The sequence below is a fragment of the Aythya ferina genome, assembly GCF_964211825.1.
Source record: "Aythya ferina genome assembly, chromosome: 1".
Taxonomy (NCBI): domain Eukaryota; kingdom Metazoa; phylum Chordata; class Aves; order Anseriformes; family Anatidae; genus Aythya; species Aythya ferina.
This window is the reverse complement of record NC_140296.1, coordinates 7,126,399-7,153,180: the sequence shown is the minus strand read 5'-3', so window position 1 is coordinate 7,153,180 and position 26,782 is coordinate 7,126,399. Positions and strand designations below refer to the sequence as shown.

Below are 26,782 nucleotides of genomic sequence, written 5' to 3'. Positions count from 1 at the left end.
TAAAATTTGCAAATAAATTTCAGAGTGATCATCATATTCATTAGAGGCACAGAGATAATTAACATAACCTAGTTAATCTCATTGTATTGGGGCAGTTGCTAAGCAGTTTACTGCACACTAGATGGCACCCCCAGCCTGGATGATTTAATCCTACTATTTCTCCTCAAAGAAAAACTGAAGTTAGGAAGTATCTTCTGACTATGTAGTGCATTTTGGGCAAAATGGAACTGGATGATGGGCTAAACTAAGGAGTGCTGAGGTCCTCACTGTGGTGTTGCCATACTGTAGGTAATATTAAGCAGAGCAAATCTCATTGCAGCTAACACCCTGAACAAATGGTATATAAAGCAAGAGTAAATAAACAAAATACTCAGTGATGAACTGTTTTCAGCTTGGATTTCACACAATAGAAACCAAAAAGGCATTTTGAAGCCTTTGTGTGTCCTTTGCAGTACAGACAAAGAACAAGATTAAGCAATCTGTCAGCAAAACCCAACACAAATACTTACAGACAAAATTTGATCTCCTCTCTGCAGTTCTCCACTGAGATCAGCAGGCCCGCCTGCTAGGATGAAAGACACGAAAATGCCTTCCCCATCTTCTCCTCCCACAATGTTAAAACCAAGTCCTGTGGAACCCTTGTGCAGGATGATTTTTCGAGGCTCTCTGTACAGAAACAAAATAATAATGTTTATCCATTCAAAGATTTAGTGTGTAGTTATCTCAAGGCATCTTCAGCATACTATATTTTCCTTAAGAAACAATAGCTTGCTCCTACCTAACTAAACCGTTTAATAAATGATATAAATCTGTTAATTGGAGAATAACAACTAAGCAGCGACCTTTTTTTTTTTTTTCCTCATGGGATTCAAACATCTCTATTAATTCCAGTTCACTGGAGTTATCCTCACCAGATCAAATAATAGATCCATTAAAAGAAAAAACAAAACTCTGAAGATACCTTATAATCTCATTTATAGCAATACTGCATATACAAGTGCAATCAAACTTCAGATGGTACCTTTTTTTCTTAAAAGTTCTACATGAACAAATTAAAAAATAAAATATCTGGACAAGGCAATGACAATAGGTTTTAATCTTGGCAGATTTGAAGCAAATAACATTTGCATGATCAATCTAATAGAGGAGAATCTTCCAAAAAACTCTGATTTGACATTATTAAGAACTTGCAATTGTAAAATCACACAGCAGCTTTATAAGTGCCCCAGACTGAGGTATATCAGCTTTTGTGTTACTTGTTTAAAAAGTTGTTCAGTAGGATGGAAATCAATAAATAATAACAGCTACATCTCATATAGCACTTTCCATCTGTAAATTGAAAATATACCCCAAAGGATGCATAATAATATGAACTTTACTGACAGGAAAACTCAGGTCCAGAGAAAGGACTTTCCTAATCAATCAAGGTAGTGTATTTGAGAAGTGTGCCAGCTATTCCAGTTCTTGATTTCTATGTACCATGCATCAGATTTGTCTCTCCTTTGGACAAACAAGCACACAAGAATATATACATGCAGACACTATGTTTACTGGTACTTACATAATTCCAAATCCTTCTAACAATTTACTTTTCAGAAAATAAATAATAATAAATATAAATGACATTGTAATATGAATATGTGTGTATCTGAAGCCCAGTCCTGCAAATACTCACATCCATTTATGTCTGTGATTCCTCACAGAGAAAGAAAATCTGCTTCTAATTTTCAGTTTTTACAAATAAAAGTTACTAGGTTACTAGCAAAGTGACAATTATAAACATGCATGTAAGAGACCTCAAGAGCTGTGCTCCCCAATACTTCCTGTTAAAAGATCCTATATTTCTTGTGTACTCTGTAATGGTTCTGTAGAATACTAATGGCTTTTTCATTTCTATTTTGTTTAAAAAAAAATAAAAGAAAAGAAGGAAGAGAAAAAGAAGTGATGCATTAAGAGACAAGTCTTATTTGGTGTGCTTTAAGTTTTATGGCTGTATACACTGGAACTTTACAAGATAATTCCAAAATCAGTAGGAATTCGTTAGCTTTGCCCAATGCTAATTCACAAGTATTATCCCAGGCTTGATCGTGATCTTTAAACAATATCTCAACTTTCTGATATCTAGGCTTAGTATTTTTGAAAGAAAAAATCAAGCAGTTTTGATAATATTTTAAAAAGAGATTGTAACCCTTTTTGAAAGTATTCTTCCTACTCTGTATGTGCCTCCATTTTATAACTTAACATTAACATACAGTCAGAAAAAAAAAATAAAAAAATACAACTGTGAGAAAATGACATAGAGTATTGACATTGCATATTCTTTTGAACCAACCAAAAAATAAATAGATTTTTTTCCCTCTCTTTTGGATCATTTCTGTTGATTTGCCTTGTAGCAACACTTTTAGCACCTCCTTAGCTATGTGCAGATTAGACATAATGTAATCCAGATCTAAGAAGTCTAAATAGGTTTTTAATTAGGAAGGGTGGCCTGGGGGCTGGAACAGAACTAGGACAGCAGCTGGAAGCATGGATTCCTTCCCCACTTAGCCCATGTGCTGCTGAGTGAATTTGGCAAGTCATTTGTTCTTCCCTCTTCAATTTCTTCACCAACAAAAAGGTATGGTGACACTTGTCATTCCTGAGTCCTACAGATGAAAAATAGTTTGTGAAAGCTAGCTACTGCCAGTATTATTTACCTGGATATTGAGGAAAAAGAGGCAGTAAAGTCAAACAAATATATATGCATGCTCTGCTGGTGAGAAATAAGACGAGTTCTCATTCAAAATGAAATTGAGTATTTTTACACATGACAGGCAACTTGGATCATAAAGTTGAGAGCTAGTGCTATGGGCAAAACTAGGTCAATACAACTAGGTATCTACTGAATGCTAAGCTGTGCAGCTCAACAAAAAGTTGGCCCAATTATTAATCCCTGCCTCTGATCAAGTCAGCAGATTTATGCCTAAAATGCTGTCAGTGCTGTTTTGTAATTTTGGCCTTTTGACAGCAAATTTCACATTCTGCTCTTGAATGATTATGTTCAGAGGAAGCTCAAACAATAATGGGGAAATGTCAGAAGACGTGATTAGAACACAATGATTTCAACTCCTGCTTTTTAGCCTTGTGAGGTAATTTTAGTCATGACTCAAATTTGGCTGTATAGAGACTACTAGCCATAGCTTGCCTCCATATTTCTTTCATTTCTGAGTATCTTGTGGAATCTGAAAAGTGGATTCAGGAATGCACGGGTGTAGCTGTCATAAAAATAATCATCATAGAAATAATCTTTAGCCATGACTATGCTGTAAAAATAGAATGTATATACCATAAATACAAATAAGAATTTTGAAATACATCATAATACACACCTGCACAACAGAGTCTGAAAAACAAACAAAGAAACAAAACCACACTTGTGCTGATAATAAAGGGTCGTAGCATTCTATGGAGTTAAAGTAGGAAGACATTTACTGATTAACAAAACAAACTACAATACTGGCAGATGATCTCTTAAAGAGTAATCTGTCAATGCTTTAAGCACACTCAAAGAAAAGCTTAATTATGACAAAGCTAAAGATGAGGATCAATAGAATCACAGAATGTCTTGGGTTGGAAGCGACCTTAAAGCCCACCAAGTCCCAACCCCCTGCCATGGGCAGGGACACCTCCCACCAGACCAGGTTGTTCAAAGCCCCATCCAGTCAGGCCTTGAACACTTCCAAGGATGGGGCATCCACAGCTTCTCTGGGCAACCTGTGCCAGGGTCTCACCACCCTCTGAGTGAAGAATTTCTTCCAAATATCTAACCTAAACCTACCCTATTGTAGTTTAAAACCATTCCTCCTTGTCCTTCACTCCCTCACAAAGAGCCCCTCCCCAGCTTTCCTGTAAGCCCCCTTTAGGCTGCTGTACGGTCTCCCTGGAGCCTTCTTGGGGGGTTGGGGTTGTTCCAGGCTGAACTACCCCAACTCCCTCAGCCAGTCTTCACAGGAGTGGATAATATATCACCTGCCATAGAATATTATAGTCATCTCAATGTAATTATTAAGGAGATCTAAGAACAGGTGCTTCGTTTTTTCTTGAATGTTTGGAAAGCAACATTAGGAAAAAATCTTCTCCTTCTGTTGAACTTCTTTATTAACATATTTCCAATACACATCAAGGGTCTCCAGACAGAGTGCAGGTAAATGCCATAAATGAAGCAATGGAATTGAAGACTAAAAGAAGACATGGTCACGAGAGAGTAAAAAGTGAAAGAAAAATAACTTCACATTCACATGTGAATAACAATTTCTTCCTGTAAATGCATTCAGTAAAAACATGTTCTATAAAGACAACAGCAAATAAGGCAAAGGTAATTTCAGTGTAATTTATCTAAAATGTACATTGTTTTGTTCTAAGACAATAGGTGGCACTCTGTAGCTACTAAAAAGGAAAAGTCTAACTGCATGCTTTTGCCTCCAGCTTTAACTACTTATCACATTTACAATTTCTTCTGTGATAAATAAGGCTGAAGGTAAGTTTCTAGGTGCTAACAGAGCGTACTAGCACTTTAATTCTGTGTGTGCATGTTTTATGCCCTCCTGCAGTTTTGTACCAAATACAAACAGAGAAGAGCAGCAGGGGAAATCAAGCAGAAATTAGAAAGAAGTATGAGATGAAAACATCCCTGGACTGACAGAAGGCAGCAGAAGGCAAAAACAAAATAAAACAAAACAAAAGCAAAGAAAAGAGATAACAGGACAAAGGGAGAGAGTACATCTGTAAGGAGTAAAGGAAAGAAATTAAAAAGAAAAAATGTAGAGAAAGAAGGAAGATTAACTATAATATAGCCAGAAATCATAACAAGGAGCGAAGGAGCAAATGAAGTGCTGCAATCCACACAAATTTACAAGCTAAGAAATCAATGGGAGAATCAATTTGGATGGACTTGCTTCAGGGAATGCAGCAGATCTGATTCTGTAAAGCACGTTATAAATTGGAGGCCTGATGTAAGAGCAAAGTATTATGAAATTAATATTTGAAACCAATAAGTAGCAACAAATCAGAGGAGGTAAAACTTCAACACTTAATGAAATTTCTCCTGTCAGAAAAATACAATTTTAAAAAGTCAAAACACTGAGGCATTTTTCCTCCTTACCTTTTTTTTTCTTCTTTATATTTGTTATACTTGTTCATTATGCTGAAAACAGCTAAGTGTTTTGTATCTACTATATTTGTAATGAATTTTTGTTTTGATCAATTTTACTCTTTTATAGTAAGAGACTGACAAAAACAATGTGAGTCTCCCTATCATTCTCCTTTGGATTCTGAATCCACAGTAATTATAGATTTAATTTAGGAGATTAAAAAGTGGACTGATAAATGAAGGGGAAGAGCTTTCTGAAAACAAGTAATTCTTATAATAGCTAACTGAAAGAAAATCCATTTTCAATTTGCTTATTTTGTGCTGTTGGCTACATTAAAGAATACAGTCACTTTTAGTATTCATATCACACTGATACATCTCTGCCTTTCTGTTTCTTTTGCACCATCTATAAAATCAGGGTGTTGAAAAGATTCTGTGCTTTTTGGACCATCTACAGAAATTTAAGCACATTGGATACTTTCAAGTATCAGACCATAGAGATTTGGTCAATTACATATAATCAGTGAGGTATCCCAAATGAGCTGGGACTGAGAAATAGGGCTTTGATCTTGCTTTGGCCACAGGATTATTATTTTTCACAGAATCACAGAATCACAGAATCACAGAATTTCTAGGTTGGAAGAGACCTCAAGATCATCGAGTCCAACCTCTGACCTAACGCTAACAGTCCCCACTAAACCATTTCCCTAAGCTCTACATCTTTTGTTTGCTTGTTTCAAAAATGCTGTTTTCTTCACAAAGAATATTGATATCATATATCCATTCATGCACACCATGATCTGGTGTTACTGTAGAACATACCATAGAAAGCTCAGCAGTGGGACTGGCAACACCCAGACCCCAGCTTGGCCTAACACCTTCCATGCGAAGCACTGTGCTCACAGTGACAAATGACAGGAGAAAGAAAACAGTCTCAAGTTCCACCAGAGGAGGTTTAGATTGGACATTTGGAATAATTCCTTCATGAGAGGTGGTCAGGCATTGGAATAGGCTGCCCAGGGAAGTGGTGGAGTCCCCATTCCTGCAGGTATGTAAGAGATGTGTGTATGTAGAACTGAAGGACATGGCTTATGGATGGGAATTGGTAGATGAGGTTGAGGGTTAGCTTGGTGATCTTGAAGGTCTTTTCCAAGCTAGATGACTCTATGATTCTGTGATAATGCAACACAAAGTGTTCACACTACTTACAAGTAGCAAATAGCAGGAAAGAAAATTGTAGAGTGAAATTATACTAGTCTAAGGTTATGCATTAGTGATAGTACATCATACATCATGGAAAAAAAATGATACCTTGGGATCAAAGAACCGTTCTCTTGCGCATTATAGTGTCTGCCTATAGCAATTCACTGTGTGAGCACTGAGTTGTGCCTGCTTAGAGTCAGTTGTCTAATCAAGCCATTTCTTTTTCAATAAAATACTTGTAGTTTCCCTCTAGTACCTCAAAAAATTCTAATAAGAAACTGCATGTTTATTTTGGACAGCCAAAGGGCACCAATATTGGAAGGACCTGAAAAAGGCAATTCAAGTAGGTTGAACATTCTTCCTCATAGCACTTAACACAGAAAGCTATGGTGGATAGAGAAGGTGCCGGTGTGTACAATGTTTGTGCATGATAAATCTTGTCTGATTTATCACACAAGAGAGAATTTGAAATCTTAAGTGGTTGAAGGCATGGATTATACACACACACCCTTTTAAAAGCCATCAAAGTTCAGTCAGAAAAAAAAAAAAAACACACCTCAGCTTATTCATATTTTCTTTTATACCTTCTACAACTGCTTCAGAACAATTTAGAGAAAAAAAATATCTGTAGTGATTTCATCTATTGTTTTGTTGCAGTATCATCTCTGCAGCATCTTGGCTATTACTTTTTCCCCTGTTATTTCCCTCTTAGGCTTGGCAAAATCTTTCCATCACAACGGGAGACAGTACTGCCCACAGCCCTCTCTCTGGTCTACCTTTATTGTGATGTTTCCAAAACACTGCAGTCTGGCAGCAGCAGGGAGCAGGCAGCCCTTCCCTTCTCCAGCCCCACTACTGTTACACAGAAGTGTTATACCTGACCCAGTGGGGTCTGATCCCCAATTCATGACTTTAATTGTTACTATAATGATTACATTTATGACTGAAAATAACAAATAAGGAAATCTTCTTTTTATCCTTTGCTGTCACATTGAGCATCACAGTCCAGAGGCGTAACTTTGCCTTCTTACACTCAGACGTTATTTTGGTCACGTGCCAAGTGAGCGTTTGTATTCATTACAACATGCAATTGATTGGTAACTTGTAATCTCATTTTGCTAAGTGTTGATTTGCAAACAACTAAACCTTCAGCTTTGTATGATCTTGAATCAGATCACATAACAAAACATAAATTTGCTTGCAATGGTGACCTGTTCTGTTGAAAAAGTATTTTATCAGGTTAATTGACTATGGTTTCTCTGGCATTTCTTGTTGACTGAATGTTGGCATTAGCTGTAGAAGCAGTACTATATCCTAACTTTAATACTGAATACGTTTTTTTATGCATTTATTTTCCAAACATCATGTCTAACTTGTCACAAACTTTGAAGTATATTTAATATGAAGGAACCTACTGGGAGCCAGGCTTCAACCTGACTGATGCATGCATGAGTGCACTGACTTATATATGGACAATTTTATTTGCTTTGTGGGAACCCCTCTGGACTTTAGTAGTCTTTCATTTTGTCCTTTGTAGAGAAATTAAAGCCTGCACACCAGGCAATGTTTTCTGCTTACAGCTAGCAAGATAGAATTGGCATACCAAAATAATTTCTTATTTGAAAAGTGAAACTGGTCTGTATTTTTACCTCAGTGCCTGACATTTACCTCAAAGGCATAAGAGTACATCTCCTAGATATGAAAAATTTCAGTGAATTCTAGAGAAACAGTGTTGGACAACTAATATGGTCTGCAGCTTTGAAAGGGAGATGATTATTCCAGTGTGCTTATTCATTTATACATTGTCTCACATAAGCATTTGTCTCTCTTCTCTGATCTAGGAGGTGCATTATTTACTTGATAATAATCAAATCCAGAAATCTGCATCTCTGTTCCACCTGCTATACCCAACACATACACATACTAAAAAGATTGCTATGCATCCTGGTTTTAAAAAACTATTTGTTATGTACAGAAATCACTTTTCTACAAACTATTGCTTTTGCCATTCCATAGCTCTATTTACCATGAACACAATAGACAACCACATCACACTGTCAGGAGACAGGAGGCATTCAAAGGTTAAGAGAATACCTAAAAATAACAATGCCTCTAAGCCATGTTTTGAAATATCAATACACACTACATCAGAAGCAAGCATCCATTGTTACTTTATATAAGATACTTTGGAAACAAAGCTGTCTGTAAAGTCTGTTCTGTTCAGAATAAAAGTTCTTACCCTTAGACCTGGTTAAAATGCTGTTTATTTACATATTAATATTTATATATAAAACGTTCTTGATAAAAGAAGTTGAAATCTCAATTACTAAGTAGCTCAGCAGAGTAGATGGCTGGTACAAACAGTAGAACGTTAAGTAAAATTTGGTCTGAATGTCATCTGGAGACAGAACTGCTATCATAAAGTACTAACATTATAGATTTGTGAGAAGAACAGAAGGATTTCCACGTAACAGGTTTTAGTTTTTGTCCAGTATTTTTCCCATTTTGAATATTCACAGCTAAATTTTTTATTAAAACCATTAAAAAAAAAAAAAAAACTCAGATTAACAATATTTTCAAATCCAAACATTATAGTTTTCTTGTTTTTAAACCAAGAAGATAAACCATTTAGGAAGTTACTAATGAGATTGCGCCAACAATGACATCAGACACCTGTGAAGTTCATGGCTTTGTAGACACAATAAATCTGTTCACCTCATGTACAGCTATTAAACTGTGAAGAATATAAGGCTTGAATATAAAGAAAATTTAGGCTTTAAAAACATTTTTTTAAACTTTGATACTCATTTTTGCTACACATAAAGCCCACGGAAACATTCTCTCAAAAAAATATTTTTTTATGTATGAACCCATTACATAGATCAAAAATCTATTAAAGTTTTTAAAACATCTGTGCTAGCCAGTTCAATTATCACATATTCAACAAGGTGGAAAGGAATAAATGCCAGTGAATGCAATTCCACCTGCATTTCTTCGTCCCTCCAGTATTTCATTTCTCCTTCAGAGGACCAACTAATTGTATTACTGCAGTGCCTACACAGTCAGTCACACAGAGCTAGCATGCTGGTCTGAAATCTCAGTGTGTCTTAGGGATGCCTTCCAGGCAAAGTAGTCATTTACAAAGCACATCTCAAAAGCAATATAATGAGTCACCTAAATACAGGACTCTACTGATGGAAACCCAGTTCCTAAAAGAGAAAAATAACTTGTTTTGACCTGACATCGTATTAGCTATAAACTTATTTAGCAGCATGGACTTCACAAAAACATTAAAATAAATTGAGCTTTAATATAATGAAATATTCAGGGCTGAGCTGATTACTCTTATTTGCTCAGCAGTGTAATAGGATAACAGTCCCACTTTCCTATGTGAAATGAAATATGACTCAGTATAAGTTGATTAGTAATAATTACAAGCCAGATATTCTTCTACCTCCTGAACAGCAGGAGACCTGTAATATCAATTGCAGATTTCCCCCACTCTAATGATTCATACACAATATATGCAAACTGTCTGTGTGGCCAGTGCAGATTTTGCAATTTATCTAAAAATTCATGTAGACAGATTGATTACCAAATTTCAATGGCAATTTAAGCCTGTGGGGTACCTCCTTATTATGGAGTCCAGTAGACCAGGTCAGAGACATCATAATAGAAATTATTTTCCTAAATCTCAATTTAGCAAACTCTCCTCTTTTTTTTTTTTTTTTTTTTTTTTTTTTTTCCTCTCAGTTTTTCTTATTTCTAACATAATTTTTCTCATAAATTGGTTTGAGAAAAAGGCAGGGGGATAGAGTATGTCTTTCTTCGTTCATTAGAGAGAAAGAAAAATAAAATTAAAAAAAATAATAAAATGAGGGTGTTTTAGTACTGACAGTGGTTACCCAGAGCTTGTGTAACTTCCACATTTGGTGACAGTCCCAGCTTCACTAGAAAAAGACCTGGAGAAACCAGAAACTTTGAAATTAGCCCTGCTTAGAGCAAGAAGGCTGGCTGATAAGGCCTTCATTTATAGAATTACCTTCCAGATAAAAGCTCTTAAGCCATATGGGCTTTTCCTATAAGGATTTAATTATTGATGTTTGTTTTCAATGGAAAATTAATAAAGCAGTCTTACCCATTTTAAATAAAAACATAAAATAAAATCATTATTAGATTTGTTATATTTTTCTTTATTGTTTAGTATTTCATGTTGAAACTTGTGGGAAAAACATTTCAAAATTCATTTAGGAGTGGATTATTTTACATGTGTGCTGTTTTCTTTTCTCACTGCACCACAGTGAGGTTGCAACATAAAACACAAGCAAGATGGCACCTTTCCTGTTTGGAAACTTTGGACTCCCACTTTTATTATAACAAAGAAAAGCTTTGAAATAAAACCTAAGAGTAGTCCATAAGTTATTGCCTACAAAATACTTCAGACAGTTCTACATTTCTATGGGAGTGGAGAAACAAATATAACATTTTCTGGAAACTTCACCAGTCAGAGAAACCAAAATCTAAATGATTCAGTGTTAAATATCAGGTTTTCTAATATCATAAAGATGCAAAAATATTAACTGAAGTTATGAATTATTCATATTTTACCCAATTATTTCTGTTAGAGTGGAGCCAGCTAAGTACTCAAAGTGATGCTTCTACAATTAACACATAATATAGACAGACGTGCACCAGCATGGGATTATTATTCTCTATCAGAACATCTTCAGCCTTAGTCTGGGACAAGGTTTGCTTTGCCAAAAGGAATTCATGCATGTATTAAGAAAACAGAGTAAGACTTCACTGGGAATTCGCATGATTAATGGCAACCATTTTACAGCTAATACATGTGAATATTGATGTTAGTCAAGTGAGATGAAGAGATACTGAGACATGTGACAAATATTCTTGTCTCTATGTAAACCAAGCTTTTCAATATGAATATCTAAAAAGGGTCAGTACTAATTTGAAAATATCTATTTCTGCATCTCACAGACATTGAGAGATGTATTCAACATGGTATGCAACAACACAAGTTGTTAACTCTTGCATGTAGGTGGGGAGTTCAACATCTAGCTTAGGGATATCTGAGAGCTCAACAGGCAGCTTCAACAGAGAATCATCTTACCCTTCCACAGAAATGGTCCGCTGCAAGCTCACTGTGGGTGGCCGCGTTGCAGTGCTGTGCTGGGAATGACTGTATGACCAAGGAAGAATAGAGAAAAGTATTTGTTAAAGAAATACAAGTTTCTCTTGCTCTTATTGTCTCTAGCAGTTTAACTAACACCAAAACAGAAGTAACAATCAGATTGTTTTACATATGTCTAAGGCATTTTGATTTCAGCAATGCTGATCTCTTAAAAGAGGGCTCAGCTGATCTCTTGTGTTTAATATCAGGTTTCATTCCTCATTAAAAAACTACAAGGAAGAGATTAGTTCCCCCTGATCTTTCTTATTGTTTTTTTTAAATACATATATACACAGTTCAGGGACTTAAAATAACTTAATTGCTAATTGTTCTGCAAAATATACTAACTGTAAAACACAAGATAATTTGAGAGCAGAAGGTAAAATGGTAAAACATAATGTTAACAATCTAATTCTTACTGTCTCTTAGGCAGAATGTTCAATACAAGAGACCATGCGCTACTTGAAATTACAGAATCACAGAATCACAGAATTTCTAGGTTGGAAGAGACCTCAAGATCATCGAGTCCAACCTCTGACCTAACGCTAGCAGTCCCCACTAAACCATATCCCTAAGCTCTACATCTAAACGTCTTTTGAAGACTTCCAGGGATGGTGACTCCACCACTTCCCTGGGCAGCCTGTTCCAATGCCTCACAACCCTTTCAGTGAAGAAGTTCTTCCTAACATCTAACCTAAAACTCCCCTGGCTCAACTTAAGCCCATTCCCCCTCGTCCTGTTACCAGGCACGTGGGAGAACAGACCAACCCCCACCTCGTTACAGCCTCCCTTGAGGTACCTATAGAGAGCGATAAGATCGCCCCTGAGCCTCCTCTTCTCCAGGTTGAACAAGCCCAGCTCCCTCAGCCGCTCCTCGTAGGACTTGTTCTCCAGACCCCTCACCAGCTTCGTCGCCCTTCTCTGCACCCGCTCAAGCACCTCGATGTCCTTCTTGTAGCGAGGGGCCCAAAACTGAACACAGTACTCGAGGTGCGGCCTCACCAGAGCTGAGTACAGGGGGACGATCACCTCCCTAGCCCTGCTGGTCACACTGTTCCTGATACAAGCCAGGATGCCGTTGGCCTTCTTGGCCACCTGAGCACACTGCTGGCTCATATTCAGCCGACTATCCACCATCACTCCCAGGTCCTTCTCTGCCTGGCAGCTCTCCAACCATTCCTCTCCCAGCCTATAGCTCTGCTTGGGGTTATTGCGCCCCAGGTGCAGGACCCGGCACTTGGTCTTGTTAAACTTCATGCAGTTGACCTCAGCCCATCGGTGCAGCCTATCCAGATCCTCCTGCAGAGCTTTCCTACCCTCAAGCAGATCGACACATGCGCATAGCTTGGTGTCATCTGCAAACTTACTGAGGGTGCACTCAATGCCCTCGTCCAGATCATCGATGAAGATATTAAAGAGGACCGGCCCCAGCACCGAGCCCTGGGGGACGCCACTAGTGACTGGCCTCCAACTGGACTTGACTCCATTCACCACGACTCTTTGGGCCCGGCTATCCAGCCAGTTTCTAACCCAACGAAGCGTGCGCCAGTCCAAGCCTAGGGCAGCCAGTTTCTTGAGGAGAATGCTGTGGGAGACGGTGTCAAAAGCCTTGCTGAAGTCAAGGTAGACCACATCCACAGCCTTTCCCTCATCCACCCAGCGCGTCACTTTGTCACAGAAGGAGATCAGGTTCGTCAAGCAGGACCTGCCTTTCATAAACCCATGCTGACTGGGCCTGATCGCCTGCTTGCCCTGCAAGTGCTGCGTGATGACTCTCAGGAGGATCTGCTCCATGAGCTTCCCTGGCACTGAGGTCAAACTGACAGGCCTGTAATTTCCCGGGTCTGCCCTCCGGCCCTTCTTGTAGATGGGCGTCACATTTGCTAGCCGCCAGTCAACTGGGACCTCCCCCGATAGCCAGGACTGCTGATAAATGATGGATAGTGGCTTGGCCAGCTCCTCTGCCAGTTCTCTCAGTACCCTTGGGTGGATCCCATCCGGCCCCATCGACTTGTGCACATCTAAGTGCTGTAGCAGGTCACCAACCAGTTCTTCATGGATAGTGAGGGCCACATCCTGCTCCCCATCCCCTTCCACCAGCTCAGGGTACTGAGTATCCAGAGAACAACCGGTATTGCCACTAAAGACTGAGGCAAAGAAGGCATTGAGCACCTCCGCCTTTTCCTCATCTCTTGTAACTAAGTTTCCCCCCGCATCCAGTAAAGGATGGAGATTCTCCTTAGTCCTCCTTTTTGTGTTGATGTATTTATAGAAACGTTTTTTGTTATCTTTAACGGCAGTAGTCAGATTGAGCTCCAGATGAGCTTTAGCCTTCCTAATTTTGTCCCTGCACAGCCTCGCTACATCCTTAAAGTCCTCCCTAGTGGCCTGCCCACTTTTCCGAAGCTTATAAACCCTCTTTTTCCTCCTAAGATCAAGCCACAATTCTCTGTTGAGCCAGGCCGGTCTTCTTCCCCGCCAGCTCATCTTTGGGCACTTGGGGACAGACCGTTCCTGCGCCATTAAGATTTCCCTCTTGAAGAGCGCCCAGCCTTCCTGGACCCCTCTGCCCTTCAGAACCGCCTCCCAAGGGACTCCACCAACTAGTGTCCTGAGCAGCTCAAAGTCAGCCCTCCGAAAGTCCAATACAGCGGTTTTACTGGTCCCCTTCCTGGCCTCGCCAAGAATAGTGAACTCCACCATTGCGTGGTCACTCTGCCCAAGACAGCTCCCGACAATCACATCCTCCACCAGTCCTTCTCTGTTTGTGAAGAGAAGGTCTAGCGGGGCACCACCCCTGGTAGGTTCACTAACCAGCTGCGTCAGGAAGCTATCTTCCACGCTCTCCAGAAACCTCCTAGACTGCTTTCTCAGGGCTGTGTTGTGCTTCCAGGATATGTCAGGGAAGTTGAAGTCCCCCACGAGTACAAGAGCTGACGATTTTGCAACTTGTGTCAGCTGCCTGTAGAGTTCGTCATCCGTCTCCTCATCCTGGTTCGGCGGTCTATAGCAGACCCCGACCAGGACACTAGCCTTGTTGTCCCTGCCGATCCTAACCCAAAGGGACTCGACCTTGTCGTTCCCAGCCTCGAGTTCTACAACCTCGAAAGACTCTCTAATATAGATAGCCACCCCACCACCCCTTCTGTGCTGCCTGTCCCTTCTATAGAGCTTATAGCCAGGCATTGCAGCACTCCAGTCATGAGACTGGTCCCACCACGTCTCCGTGATGGCAACCAAGTCGTAGCCTGCCTGCCGCACAATGGCTTCCAGCTCCTCCTGTTTGTTACCCATGCTGCGTGCATTGGTGTAGATGCACTTCAGCTGGGCCATTGCCTTATCCTTCGGCCTTGCCATCGTTCTCCCTGGCACAGCCCCAACAATCCTAGCTTCAGCCCCATCCCCCTTCCTACCTAGTTTAAAGCCCTCTCAATGAGCCCTGCCAGCTCCTGGCCCAGGATCCTTTTTCCCCTAAAAGATAGGGACCCGTCTGCGGCCATCAGGCCAGGTTCTGAGTAAAGTGCCCCATGATCAAAAAAAACAAGATTTCTGCGTTGGCACCAGCCCCGGACAATTATGGTACAATTATGGTACAATTATGGTGTACATTATTACACCATAATGTAACTTCGGATTTTACAAATTTCAGTCAACATTTGCTATTTGTATCAGATTTTAACTAGCTTGAGTCTTTCCATGATATTTTATCAATCTGAGACACAACATTTAGGGAAAAAAAAAGTATTTTCTAAGGAAAATGAAAGCTCTGTGGAAGGAAAAATCATTCCAATTGAAAATCCTGACATCTAATGACTGGTCTCCTATGTTGCATTCTCACAACGGAGGAACCTCAAAAATGGTTAGTGTGTTAGCTAAGCACAATAAATTACACAGCAAATGTTAACGTCAGTATTATACTGTTGTATAATAGCATTAAACCATTAATATTCGTGCAAATATAAATGAATAACAACACATCAGGCAGTTGTGCAATAACAACTTGCTTTCCTTACTGAAGACTGTTTAAAATAAATAAATAAAAAAGTAGAAGTGTAGAAGTGTCTGGGTGTGTTCTATGATTAGTTAAAAGGCTACATAACATAGTGAATCTAAATATTAATAATGCAAACCACAGATTAAAAAAAAAATAAAAATCTTTGACAGTTTTTTTATCACTTATTCTACTAACTGCAGGTCTTGTCTTGTTTTCCAGCTTTGTGTACAACTCAAGCTGTTCAGAAGTAGACCTTGTTCTTAGTAAGAGCTAAGACATTCAACATCAACGAATAATGCATATATTTTACATGCACGTTTTCCTGTAGCATAGCCATTCTTGTCTGTCTTACAGCACAGATTTGATTTTTCTGTATAACACATAGACTTGTGACACATGGTATCTTGCTGCAGGACAAACAAAAGATCTGTTGACTGCTTGTATTTCCAGTTGAGACCATTGTGCTCTTGTTTCATATTAGTAAACTGTTGTACTCATCCTTGTTCTGAATATTTCAGAAGGCTTGTGGGAAAGTATACTCCCCTTGCTCAAAGAACTACAGAGCTTTTATCTATTGTATAACAAAGGACAGGATATAAAGGGGAGAAATTCCAGAAGAGACTCTGACATCCTGGTGTGAACAGAATTGTTCTTAAGTTGGACAAACATTGTAGAATAATAGAAATACTACTATGATAATAATAGAAATACTACTATGAATAATAGAAATACTACTAGAAATAATACTAGAAATATTAGTTAAAATTTCACATTAAGTTTGCATCTTGCATATGTTTGTGTATTTTTCAACTGCCTTCTTTGTTTAAAAAAATTAAAAAAATTAAAAAAAATTAAAAAAAGGTTGTGGCTTGTCTTCTGTCTTCTTCCTCTACAGAGATGGAAGGGAACATTTATCCTTACGTTCTTGTACTATCTCCCCAGATCAATGACTAAGGAAGTGAACAGCTTCCCCATCACCTTTCCCCCTGTACATGTACAGAAGTGGCACAGCAGATCCATAACTCCTCCATCCGTTCCACTAGCCCTTGACTCTCAGAAATTTTACTCCCTGAAGCTGCACCAAGAGATGCAAGAATATGGCTGGCAGAAGGAACAAGAACCCAGCAGAGAGAAGGGATGATGATGCAGGTGGTGCCCCTCTAAGTCACACTGCACATCAAGGTCTTTGTCTAGAGGAAGGATGGCAAAGCCATGACTGAACTACATTGCCAATGCCAAACTCTCAACAGACCCTTTAAAGATATAGCTAATATTCTCACAACAGATGCTACATATTTTGTGGGAAGAAAAGTCTATCAGGCAGATGTGGCATGGTAGCAACTGAAAGCTTCCTGCAAGAATCTGAGTGAATGTTTATTTCACAAGTATTTGCATACAACACGGTATGTATCTGAGTCAACCCCCTCAGTCTTAGGTAGTGTTCTTCTGTTTTAGAAAGCAATGCTGTCATAGGAAAGGGAAGCTAAGGAATGACAGCTGATATGGCACTTTTCCTTAAAAATCTTAAGCCACCTTTCTCTATTTCAGAACCTCTTCATTACTAGAGCCATAGCATACCAATATGAGCAGAACTGCAACATTTACATCCAACCACAACTAGCCAAAATCGCTTGCATTGTGAAAGCTTTGTTTCTTCTCCCTAAAAAGATTTCACTACAAGCAAACATATTTGTAAAACTCTGACCAGCTTCAAAATGAGCAAAATTACGAGAGCGTTAACAATAGGATTTTCAGCTGCTGAACACTAAAAGCAAATAATTGACCATTTATCTAGAAAATTAGCAACATACAAAGGTCAAAAAAATATACCGAATAGTAAAAATGTGGGATGTGACTGTATTTGGATGTTGCAAATAAAAGAGTAGACTACGTTTACTGAATTTATGGAACAGTGAACTCTTACTTCTGCAGCAGAAGAGTCATATTGAAGAAAGGGGTGGTCTTTGTGACAGATTCTCATTCCCCACCTGAACAGCAATGCTGCATTTGACTGATTACAAAAACTGCTTTTGAGGATGGATAATTAATCCTGGCTACCTGGTGCCAAACCTGTAGATTACAACCTGTCTGTCAGATCATGCTGTTTCCAATCATCTTATATAACAGATCAATAAAGATTATGATTTTTTTCATTATACTATTCACAATGGCCCTTACAGAATTAACAAAACCTACCAGTCTTTATAAATGATCTGCTCTTTGATATGATAAAATCTTCATTGATGTGGAAGAAATTACCCTGCTGAATGTAGGCGTACCCAGATTTAAGGCCAGTATTGTCTGCACTTTCATCAAGTTATTATTGGATTTCAGTATTCACACACTTTTAAAAAAGGAATCTTTTTATGTGATTTTTTTTTTCTTAACACATATGATTACTATTTAGAATGGTTCTTGAAAATGTTAATTATGAACTTTTTAAGGAAAATCATTGGAACAGAAAACTGAAATGAGATCAAACAGCTTTTCCAGAAGTGCGTAGGAGCACCAGGTTCCTTCATTTTGGGTGCCCAGTCAAAACCACTTCCAAAGCCCTGCTCTGACAAAAGTGGATATTCATTCCTTTCAGAATATCAGATGTGTAAGACCTCAGCAAAAGGGCGAGGAACCCAGAACTCACTCATCACTCTCCTCAGCCACTTGAGAATTTGGGCTGTACCATCACACCTGCAATTTCTTGCACAGAATTGTTATGGGTGGGGCAACAAACAGCAAATCAACCAAAGGGTCATCCAGACAGGCTGACAAAAGAAGAATATTCAGAGGGAAAGGCAAATTCTTAAGAAAATAAAATCATCGCTACATTTCAACCACTAAGTGAAAAGAAAAAGACTAGGATAGATAGTAATATTATTTTCTATTATATCAAGTACTCTGCTAAGTAATTCTTACTCATATTGAGTATGAATTAAAGCTGCAATTTCAATTCAGTATTCTGCTGAAATTGCCAACTGTTTCAAGCACTAGATGTCATCAGTATCTCTCTCTGGAGTGACTACCTAGTTATGCAGAGCTGCACAAGGAACCTCATACATCGCTCCTTCCAAGCAGGGGTCTCAGCTAGTGGCAATATTCCACTCATTAGCAACCCCTTTTCAATCCTAGGTATTCGTGACATACAGTTAAAATGAATCCTTGGCCTCTTTGGATAAAAATAATTCTTAATTGGTGATATGAAAATTAATTTTTATGTGCCATTTATAAAATTTGATGCTCAGTGCAACTTTATGCCAAGGTATCATCATGAATACAATGACAGCTAAAAATTAAAAACACAGTTTAACTGTTGTTTGACACAAGTGGCTGTGTAGCTGACAAAAAAAATAGCTGTTTAATATAATTCCTGACTGACTGATTTAAAAGATAAAGCTCTTGATGGCTTCTGTCAAAGTGGTGGAATTAGCATAAAGAAGCAGTTTCTATCACATGCTTAGTACACTTGTACAAGTGCCAAAGATCATGTACCGCATATTTTGGTGCACAAAATACAACTTCTAATGAGTTAATGACACCAACATTTGCTATGATGAATGCCTAAACACAGACATATACAACAATACTGAGATATTTCAATAATTACTACATTTTTACACTCACAGATCTAAGTTTTCAAAATTTGACATTTAGGCTTAAAAAATGCCACCTTTCCTCTGAAATGAATGAAGAAAGCACATCTCAATTGTTTTAATAATATAAAGTAATAATATTTTAATATATCACTCAGTATTCCAGACACTTAATATAGAGTTTCCCTGAAGAAATGAATCTCATAGACTTTTATTCCTGTAAAATACCAATTTTAATTTAATTCCATTTAATTTTAGTTCTTTGAGACAATGGGTATATACTATTCTTGTAAGAAAATTCATATGAGTGGAGGAACAAAGAATGAAATTCTAAATAAATAATAAGAGGCAAAATAGGCACAGAACCCAAACTCTCCCTCTCTCTTTTTTTTTTTAATGGGTTTAAGTTTTTTTGGTTGCTTGCTTGCTTGCTTTTTTTCTTTTTTTTTTTTTTTTTTAAATCTGTTTTTTAAACAAAGCTTGCCATTTAATGTCTTTATGTCTTTGTAAAATAATAAAAATAAGGCAGCATAGTGTCAACATATTTTTGAAATTATTATTATGAAAATAACAAAATTACTAAGTGTTATAGTAAAAAGGAGGGGGATAGTCCATCTCCTCAGTTCTAATTCTGTTCTAGCTCAAGGATGCTTTAATTGCACTTCTACTCTGCGGGTGATGCTGAAACCAATGGCAACATTGTGAATTCTTCTTTCCCTTGTAGGGACCACAGGAAATACTGTATTCACATCACAAACGATGTGGCACTTTCACCAACACATGATATTCCAGTGCAACCCCCATCTGGGGTGAAACAATCACATTTGGGAAACATTCATTGTGTTTTTAACTTCTACAATGCAATTTGGCAAATAAAAAGAAGGACAAACTGGCATTAAGGGATCAGACCGCATGACAATCAAATCATAATTCACCTCAAAACCTGCCAATGCATTCAGAGTGGAAGAAAGAAGGTTGCTACAATACCAAATTTTTCCTGGTCTCTTCTGCACATAAAAAAAAACAATGCACATTGTCTTTTCACATGGAGTCCTAGAAAAACCATCTACTTTCCTCTCCCAGCCCACTTCCTACCAACAAAGAACAGTTGTCCTCCATTTGCCATAGCAAAAGAATTCATTAGTTTTCACATGTTATTTGCTTTGGCAAGTGAAAACAGACAGCAGAGATATCATTAATTGCTTCCTAAATTGATTGACCTGTGCCTTCTTGTAAAGGAGCAGTGATGGGGGATGGGGCCAGTGTCACAGGCTGGACAGACCTTGCCAAAGACTGGCTTCCGAGCAACTCTGTTGAAATCCCAGCCCTGAAGCTGCCACACAGAAGAACGGTATACACTACAAAATGGATTTGTCTATCAACAAATTCTGTGCAAATAAATAAATAAATAAACCTGAGCTCTGATTTATTCCTTGTTATTCACAATATTAAAAGAAGACCAATACATACAATACTGAAAAAATTTCCACTGGGTAGCAGTGAGGGGAATACTAATACTGTTTGGTTTTATGATGTACTCTCAGCATGTTGTTTCTTATGTCAAGGACTAGAGGTAGCAGTGCAGTTGTTTACAGAGTTTCTAACCATTTTCTTTGATGGATGTAAAAGTTTAAAAAGGCAACATGCTTTAATTCCATTAATGTGGAGTTTTAATTCAGCTCAGTGAAGTGAAACCAGCTTTTCTTGATGCTGCCGAAAGCTAAACGTTTAACTTAAATGAGGTTTTGCTTTCCTATGGGATTAATTAGAAGACCAGAGAGTACTTTTTTGGGTATTAATTTTATCTCAGCTACAAACAGCTTGATAATATCCAGCACTGACAGTCACTGACCTATAATAAAAGCATCAAACCAAACAGACAGTCTCCAATCAGAGATAAACAGGAAGCTTCAGAGAAAAGGACATTCAACCCTGCTACCTTCAGATCACCCTTCGGCAATAAAGCTACGCACGAGCTATAACACTGTTTTCCAGTACAGGCACATGCAGCAAGGATTTTTGGAGTGACTCAGCAACCATAACTCCTTTTTAATTTTTTTGTTTTTAATAGATATTCTACAAATAGTATTGCTATGCTGAATACCTACCCAATGGACAAAAGAAAAACAAAAGGATTAGGCTGTCACTGCCTACAGACATGAAGAATAAGGACTACATTACATCTTTGTCCAGGTTCTCTGGAATAATTTCTCTTGCACAAATGGAGTCAATGAGGTTGCTGACCTCATCCTTCTCTCCTTCCTTCTCCAAGCAGTAGCCAAAGAGAAGTGGTTACCCACATTTCCCAACTTAAAGTATCTGAGTTATTGCAGCACTAAATTAGCATCATGTAGAAATAAGGAAGAATGCAAGGTGAAACTGTGACTCAGTGGAATGCTTCAGAAATGTTGCAGCTCCTGGAACAAAGCTAATTATACCGCTTTATTAAGAGTGTGCTTAAGTCAGCACCTGTCCTCAAAGTGGTGAAACATCCACAGACTTCAAATCTGCTTCCTTACAGCTGAGGTGATTGCAGGAGATAATGATAAGCTTTAAAATATGGCAAGTATGCTTATCTGAGAAGGAATTGCTATTTTAGTTTGAAATATAATATTTAAAACAGCTGATGAAGTTTGGAATGATATGCGGGGGACTGAAAATATTTAGGAATGCTATTTAAAAGAGTAGAGTGGAAGGGTTATACTGCTTGCAAAGTTTCACATGTAGTCTAATATTTACACAAAGGGTAAATACAGACTTATACAGTACTGTGAAGGAAACAGTATTGAGCAAACTAAACATCCTGAATGAAAACTGTACTAAAACCCACTGTGATAACTTTATATATAATTAAGTGGAACCAACGTTTAAGAAATGTGAGACTTGATTTAATGATTCAGACATGGTACCTTGTTCTTTTGAGAGTTTACTCTGTTCTAGATTTCACTGCTAGGTACTAATGACTGTTATATGATACATTTCTAATTTTCCTTAAATTTGTCCATTTCACCCCATCATCCTTCTAATTCATTATGTTCCATGTTCATACCCTTTTCTCATGTTCATTAAAAACGGAACATGTTAAGTCTCCATGACAGTCCAAGACATTCTGTTTTTGAAAAAAAAAATGCATCTCAACCTTTCTGACTAGCCTCTCATTCTTTTAAAAAGTATTGTTATTAATATTATTATTGTTTATCTCAGTTATTGTTTATTGTTGTTATCATTACTGTAATGAATATAATTAATTATAAAGATTCAGCTGGGACTTGAAACACTCATTGATGACGTCAGTTTTGCAATTATACCAGCTAAGTGAAGACTGAGGTTTGCATCTCAAAAATCTCAAAATATTTGAAATAAGGGAAATCTTACACAGCTATGTAGGATTAAAAAAAAAAAAAAAAAAAAAAAAAGGTGAATGGTAGAGGAGAGAAAAATCTCACCTTCTCACTTGTTTAAGCAGTATCAATTAGAAGTGGTCCATTAACAAAAACTTTGTGTTTGGCTCTAATTACAGCTGAGGAGGAGGATGCAGTGATATTTTTGTGAATTTAAATTGGAAGCATTTGTTTAGGAATGACAGAAGGCTTCCTGATGTGCTTGGCATGGCCTCCCAATTACCTGCATCGTGGTACCCTGATACCAGTGCCTATCCAGTGCTGAGTTTCCAATCCTTTCTGAAGATCTGAAGAAAGTATCTGTCATCCTCCTGATTACCCTCCTCCCTGGTCTTTGACATGACGCTTATGTAATCCAATGTCAGTAAGTTGTTTTTAATTGTGTTTTTTTTTTGTTGTTGTTGTTGTTGTTTTTTGTTGTTGTTGGTTGTTTGTTTGTTTTGTTTGTTTTTGTTTTTGTTTTTTTTTTTCCATGCTGCTGCACTTGAATGCCATACCTCACTTAGTATTTGTTGTCACTCCTAACACTCTTTCAGCATTAGTGCTTTCCAAGCATTACCACTCCAGTGAATTACACAGGGTGCAAGAGACTTGGAGATTGTTTGATTGCTCTGTGACACAAGTATTCTTGCTGAGTAAAAAGAAATAAGCTTCAATAAGGGAAAATTCTAAACTAATTCTAAAGACTTTTTAAAATAAAACTTCTACTAAGGATGCCTGGAGACACTAAATAATCAGAATGATCAGAATAGTGTTGTAATAGTTCACAGGCAGAGTGCTAAAGCTTGTGGCTGGATGGAGTCATTCAGCTTCTCCCTATTTATTTTTTTATATATATATCATTATCTGCCCTATTTAATTTCAAATTTATTTCTTTTTCTGATAAAAATGCAACTATTGCAATAATTGCACACAGCCACATATGTATGGTTCTTCAGGTTTTGATACACGTGATGAGAGTAGGAATTTACCCCCAGCACCACAAGATGCAGGCAGTGGCCTCGTCCCACCACAGCTGAGCCTCTGCTGCAGGGCGCTTGACCAGTGGGGTGCCTGGGGAGTACGTAGCACAATTTCCGTCAGTAGATGTTCTGTGGCAACTGTAGTGCACAGCACTCACCACCGTCCCAGAACACCAGCGTGGATGTATTTCCAGAACCGTGTATTGCTTCCATAATGAAACATATTTATCGCACACAAAGCTCATTAGGTTTCTGTGCTAGTAATGACCCAAGTATCTATAGCAAAATCCCACTGCAGTTTAAGCAAATGTCAAAAGACATTAGCAAGCTTTTGAAAAACTGGTTCTCTTTTAAGGAACTTTGAATGACAAAACTTAGATAGAAATCTAGGAAATCTTTGAAGTTGTACTAATATTCATATAGACACAATAGACTCATAAGATTTGCAGTTGAAAAATCCCAAAGTACACATCATACATGTATTTATAAGTTGCATTGCTAAAAAAAAAAAAAAGTGAGTAGGGAAGTAATGAAATTGCTTCTATCAGCTAAAGAAAAAGCTCATCTAATTTACAGTCTGTGAATACAGCATAAATTCTGAAATGCTGTAAGCTAGGAAATTGTTCATATTGATGCTAATAGCCAGTAAAAGCTTGTATTTCAGAAAGTGTCAAGACCAGGATTTTAACAGAATATTTAACTGAATTATTTTTGTCAAAGTTCAGTTTCACAGGAGATATGTGCTAAATAGGAGGACAAGAAAACAAATGGTTAAACATTCAGACACCAGAAAAATCTGTAAAGATCTCACATTTTCAGGTACTTTTCTACTACAGTCCATAGAAGTTCATTTAAAGTTATGAATACCATTTATAAGAATTTTGAGAGTTCCTTTCCCTTCAGGAATTACAGACCTAATTCCAATTCAGTATTTAAAAAAAAAAAAAAGTACTATGTGATTTCAACAGAGAACTCTGCAATCTTCACATTAACAAAATGGACAGAGATTATTAATAGTTACATTGGCTTTTTGCAATACTGCATTTATTGCCTAGAAAAGCTTAGCTTTGTTTTCTCTTCTCAAAGGAGGGTTGACTTTCTTTGTACTCAAGATGGCAGTTGTAAAATAATTCATAGGGCTTTTACACTGCATCTGCTTCCTTTTAAAGAGTAGGGAAATAATAGATAGATAACCCTAATGACAACACTGAAATAACTGAAACTCATTAAACTAATTTGCAAAATTCCTACCCATCTCCATGCAAAGAAAAATAAGCACAAAGTTCATTTCATGGTAGAGTCATTGCACTGCATTTTACTCATTCAAAAGAAAGCATATGGATGATGACAATTAATTAAAGTGATTTAAAACAGCAATGAAAAACTGTCTGATGCCAAATCATAGCATGCCATTAACAAACATTTCTGTACCCCATGAGATTCTGTATCACTGTATTTGCACAATAAGAACATTTTCCATATAAATGTGAATTTTAATTCTATTTCTGCATAAGACCAAGTTTATTTCCTCTGTTCTACTTATTAATTCTCATGTGTGTACTGCAATGAATTACGCTACCTGTCCAGGTGAATCAGCCAGAAAAGGAGTGCATTCAGCTTCCACACAAGTGGTTCATTAAAACAAAAAAGATTATCACAACAGAAAGAATGCTAAATTATGATTACAACCTAAAACCAGAACAGCACACTTCATATTGCAATTACTTCTGATACAATGTTTACTGCACCTGTGTGATACTTTCAGATAATGTTATCTCTCCTATTTGGATATACATTATCTCTCTGCAAACTGGGAACATGGGTTGGATTTTATTTTTATTTTTATTTTTTATTTTTTATTTTTTATTTTTATTTTTATTTTTATTTTTATTTTTATTTTTATTTTTTAACAGACCGGAGGTGAGAATGTAATTCTGCTGTTGTTTAGTGTCATTTTCTCTGTCATTGCAATCAGCCAAGCATGCATGTATGTGTGTGCAGTTCCAAACACAAAAAACATAAAGGCCAGAGAAATACGCACAGGGAAAAACAAAAGTAGAAATAAGGCAAGGCACATAAACATAAATGACATACAAACAGAGTACAAACAAACAGGATAATGAATGGTAATTTGAAAATGCATAAGTATGAAGAATGTATTTTAAAATGAAAGATGAACACTGAAGAAATTCAAGAGCTTAAGCTCTCCTGTTAATAATCTAATCTTCATGAAGCATGATTCTTTTGTACTTGATAGAAGCCAGAGGTAATCAGAATTTCACAGGAAGCAGTCAGCATTTTGCACCGTGAGGTCTGACAATGAATTATACACTAGAACTAGATATAGAAAGTTTTAAAAAGCTATTAAATTTTATCATTCTGGGGTTCCTTACAGTGGGAGGTCAGACATAGTCATCTTCCACAGTACAATATTGCAATATTGTCCAAGCAGACTAGTAATTGATTTTGCTTGTCTTTGATTATAGGCCATAGATTGGATTAGATGAGCAATGGAGTAAAAAAATTATTTGTATATTCCATTATGTCAATCCTTACATCCCTAAATTAACTGATAAAGCACCATTTATTTAAAGATGCTCATTAAATTCAATACTTGAAGAGAAATTTGGCTATTTAGGAAAGAACCGTGAAAGAAATTCATGAAGAACTGTAAGGCTATGACAGTCATTAAGGTGAACTGTATAGTTACAAACCTAGTAGTTAAGTCAGTTGACTAAAACATTGCAAACTGGTTTTAAAAGACCTGCAAAAATAGTAAGCATGACTGAACTGATAAGCAGTCAATTTGTGGACATTTCTAGGAACTGATTTGATGTCATTAATACACTTAATAGCATAAGTCCAGGACAACAGGCTTACTTTCCTTTGCTAAGCTTTTCAAACACTTCTTCTAGGTTAGGGATCACTTCATATAACTACAGTCTTCACTTCAATCAGCAAAGAAACCTGAAGTTCTTGGGTTGTTTTAAGCTTACTGTAATGTGAAGGGTAATGCTGCTGCCATGTTTCTACCACTTTCAGATTCCATTCATTAGGTAAACAGTTTTATCTAGAACATAATCTTGCTCACTGTTTCCAACTAATCATTTCTCTCTGCAAGTATCTTTACTTTGGTTCTCAAATGTTATGGGCCAGAACCAATTGGGCTGGGTACACCGAGAGAAAAGACAGTGCTATCTAAGAGACAGGTGCATGAATAGCAGACAGACAGGGAAGCACAAGGAAGCATAAAGCACCTCAAATGAGATGCCATCAATAAAAAAGATCACAGTTGGATTTATACCAGCAACTCATCCAG

At 37.5% G+C, this 26,782-nt stretch overlaps 1 protein-coding gene across 29 annotated transcripts in view; it reads right to left on the bottom strand.

Moving 5' to 3' along the window:
- DLG2 (discs large MAGUK scaffold protein 2) overlaps nucleotides 1-26,782 on the bottom strand; it is a 1,046,667-nt gene that overhangs the window by 229,519 nt on the left and 790,366 nt on the right. For all 29 annotated transcript variants that reach the window (XM_084519823.1, XM_084519802.1, XM_084519813.1 and 26 more), the window contains 2 exons: nucleotides 11,460-11,528; nucleotides 510-666 (listed from right to left, as the gene is read on the bottom strand). In XM_084519823.1, coding sequence (XP_084375949.1) covers nucleotides 510-666; nucleotides 11,460-11,528 — 226 coding nt within the window. The remainder of the gene's footprint in view (nucleotides 1-509; nucleotides 667-11,459; nucleotides 11,529-26,782) is intronic.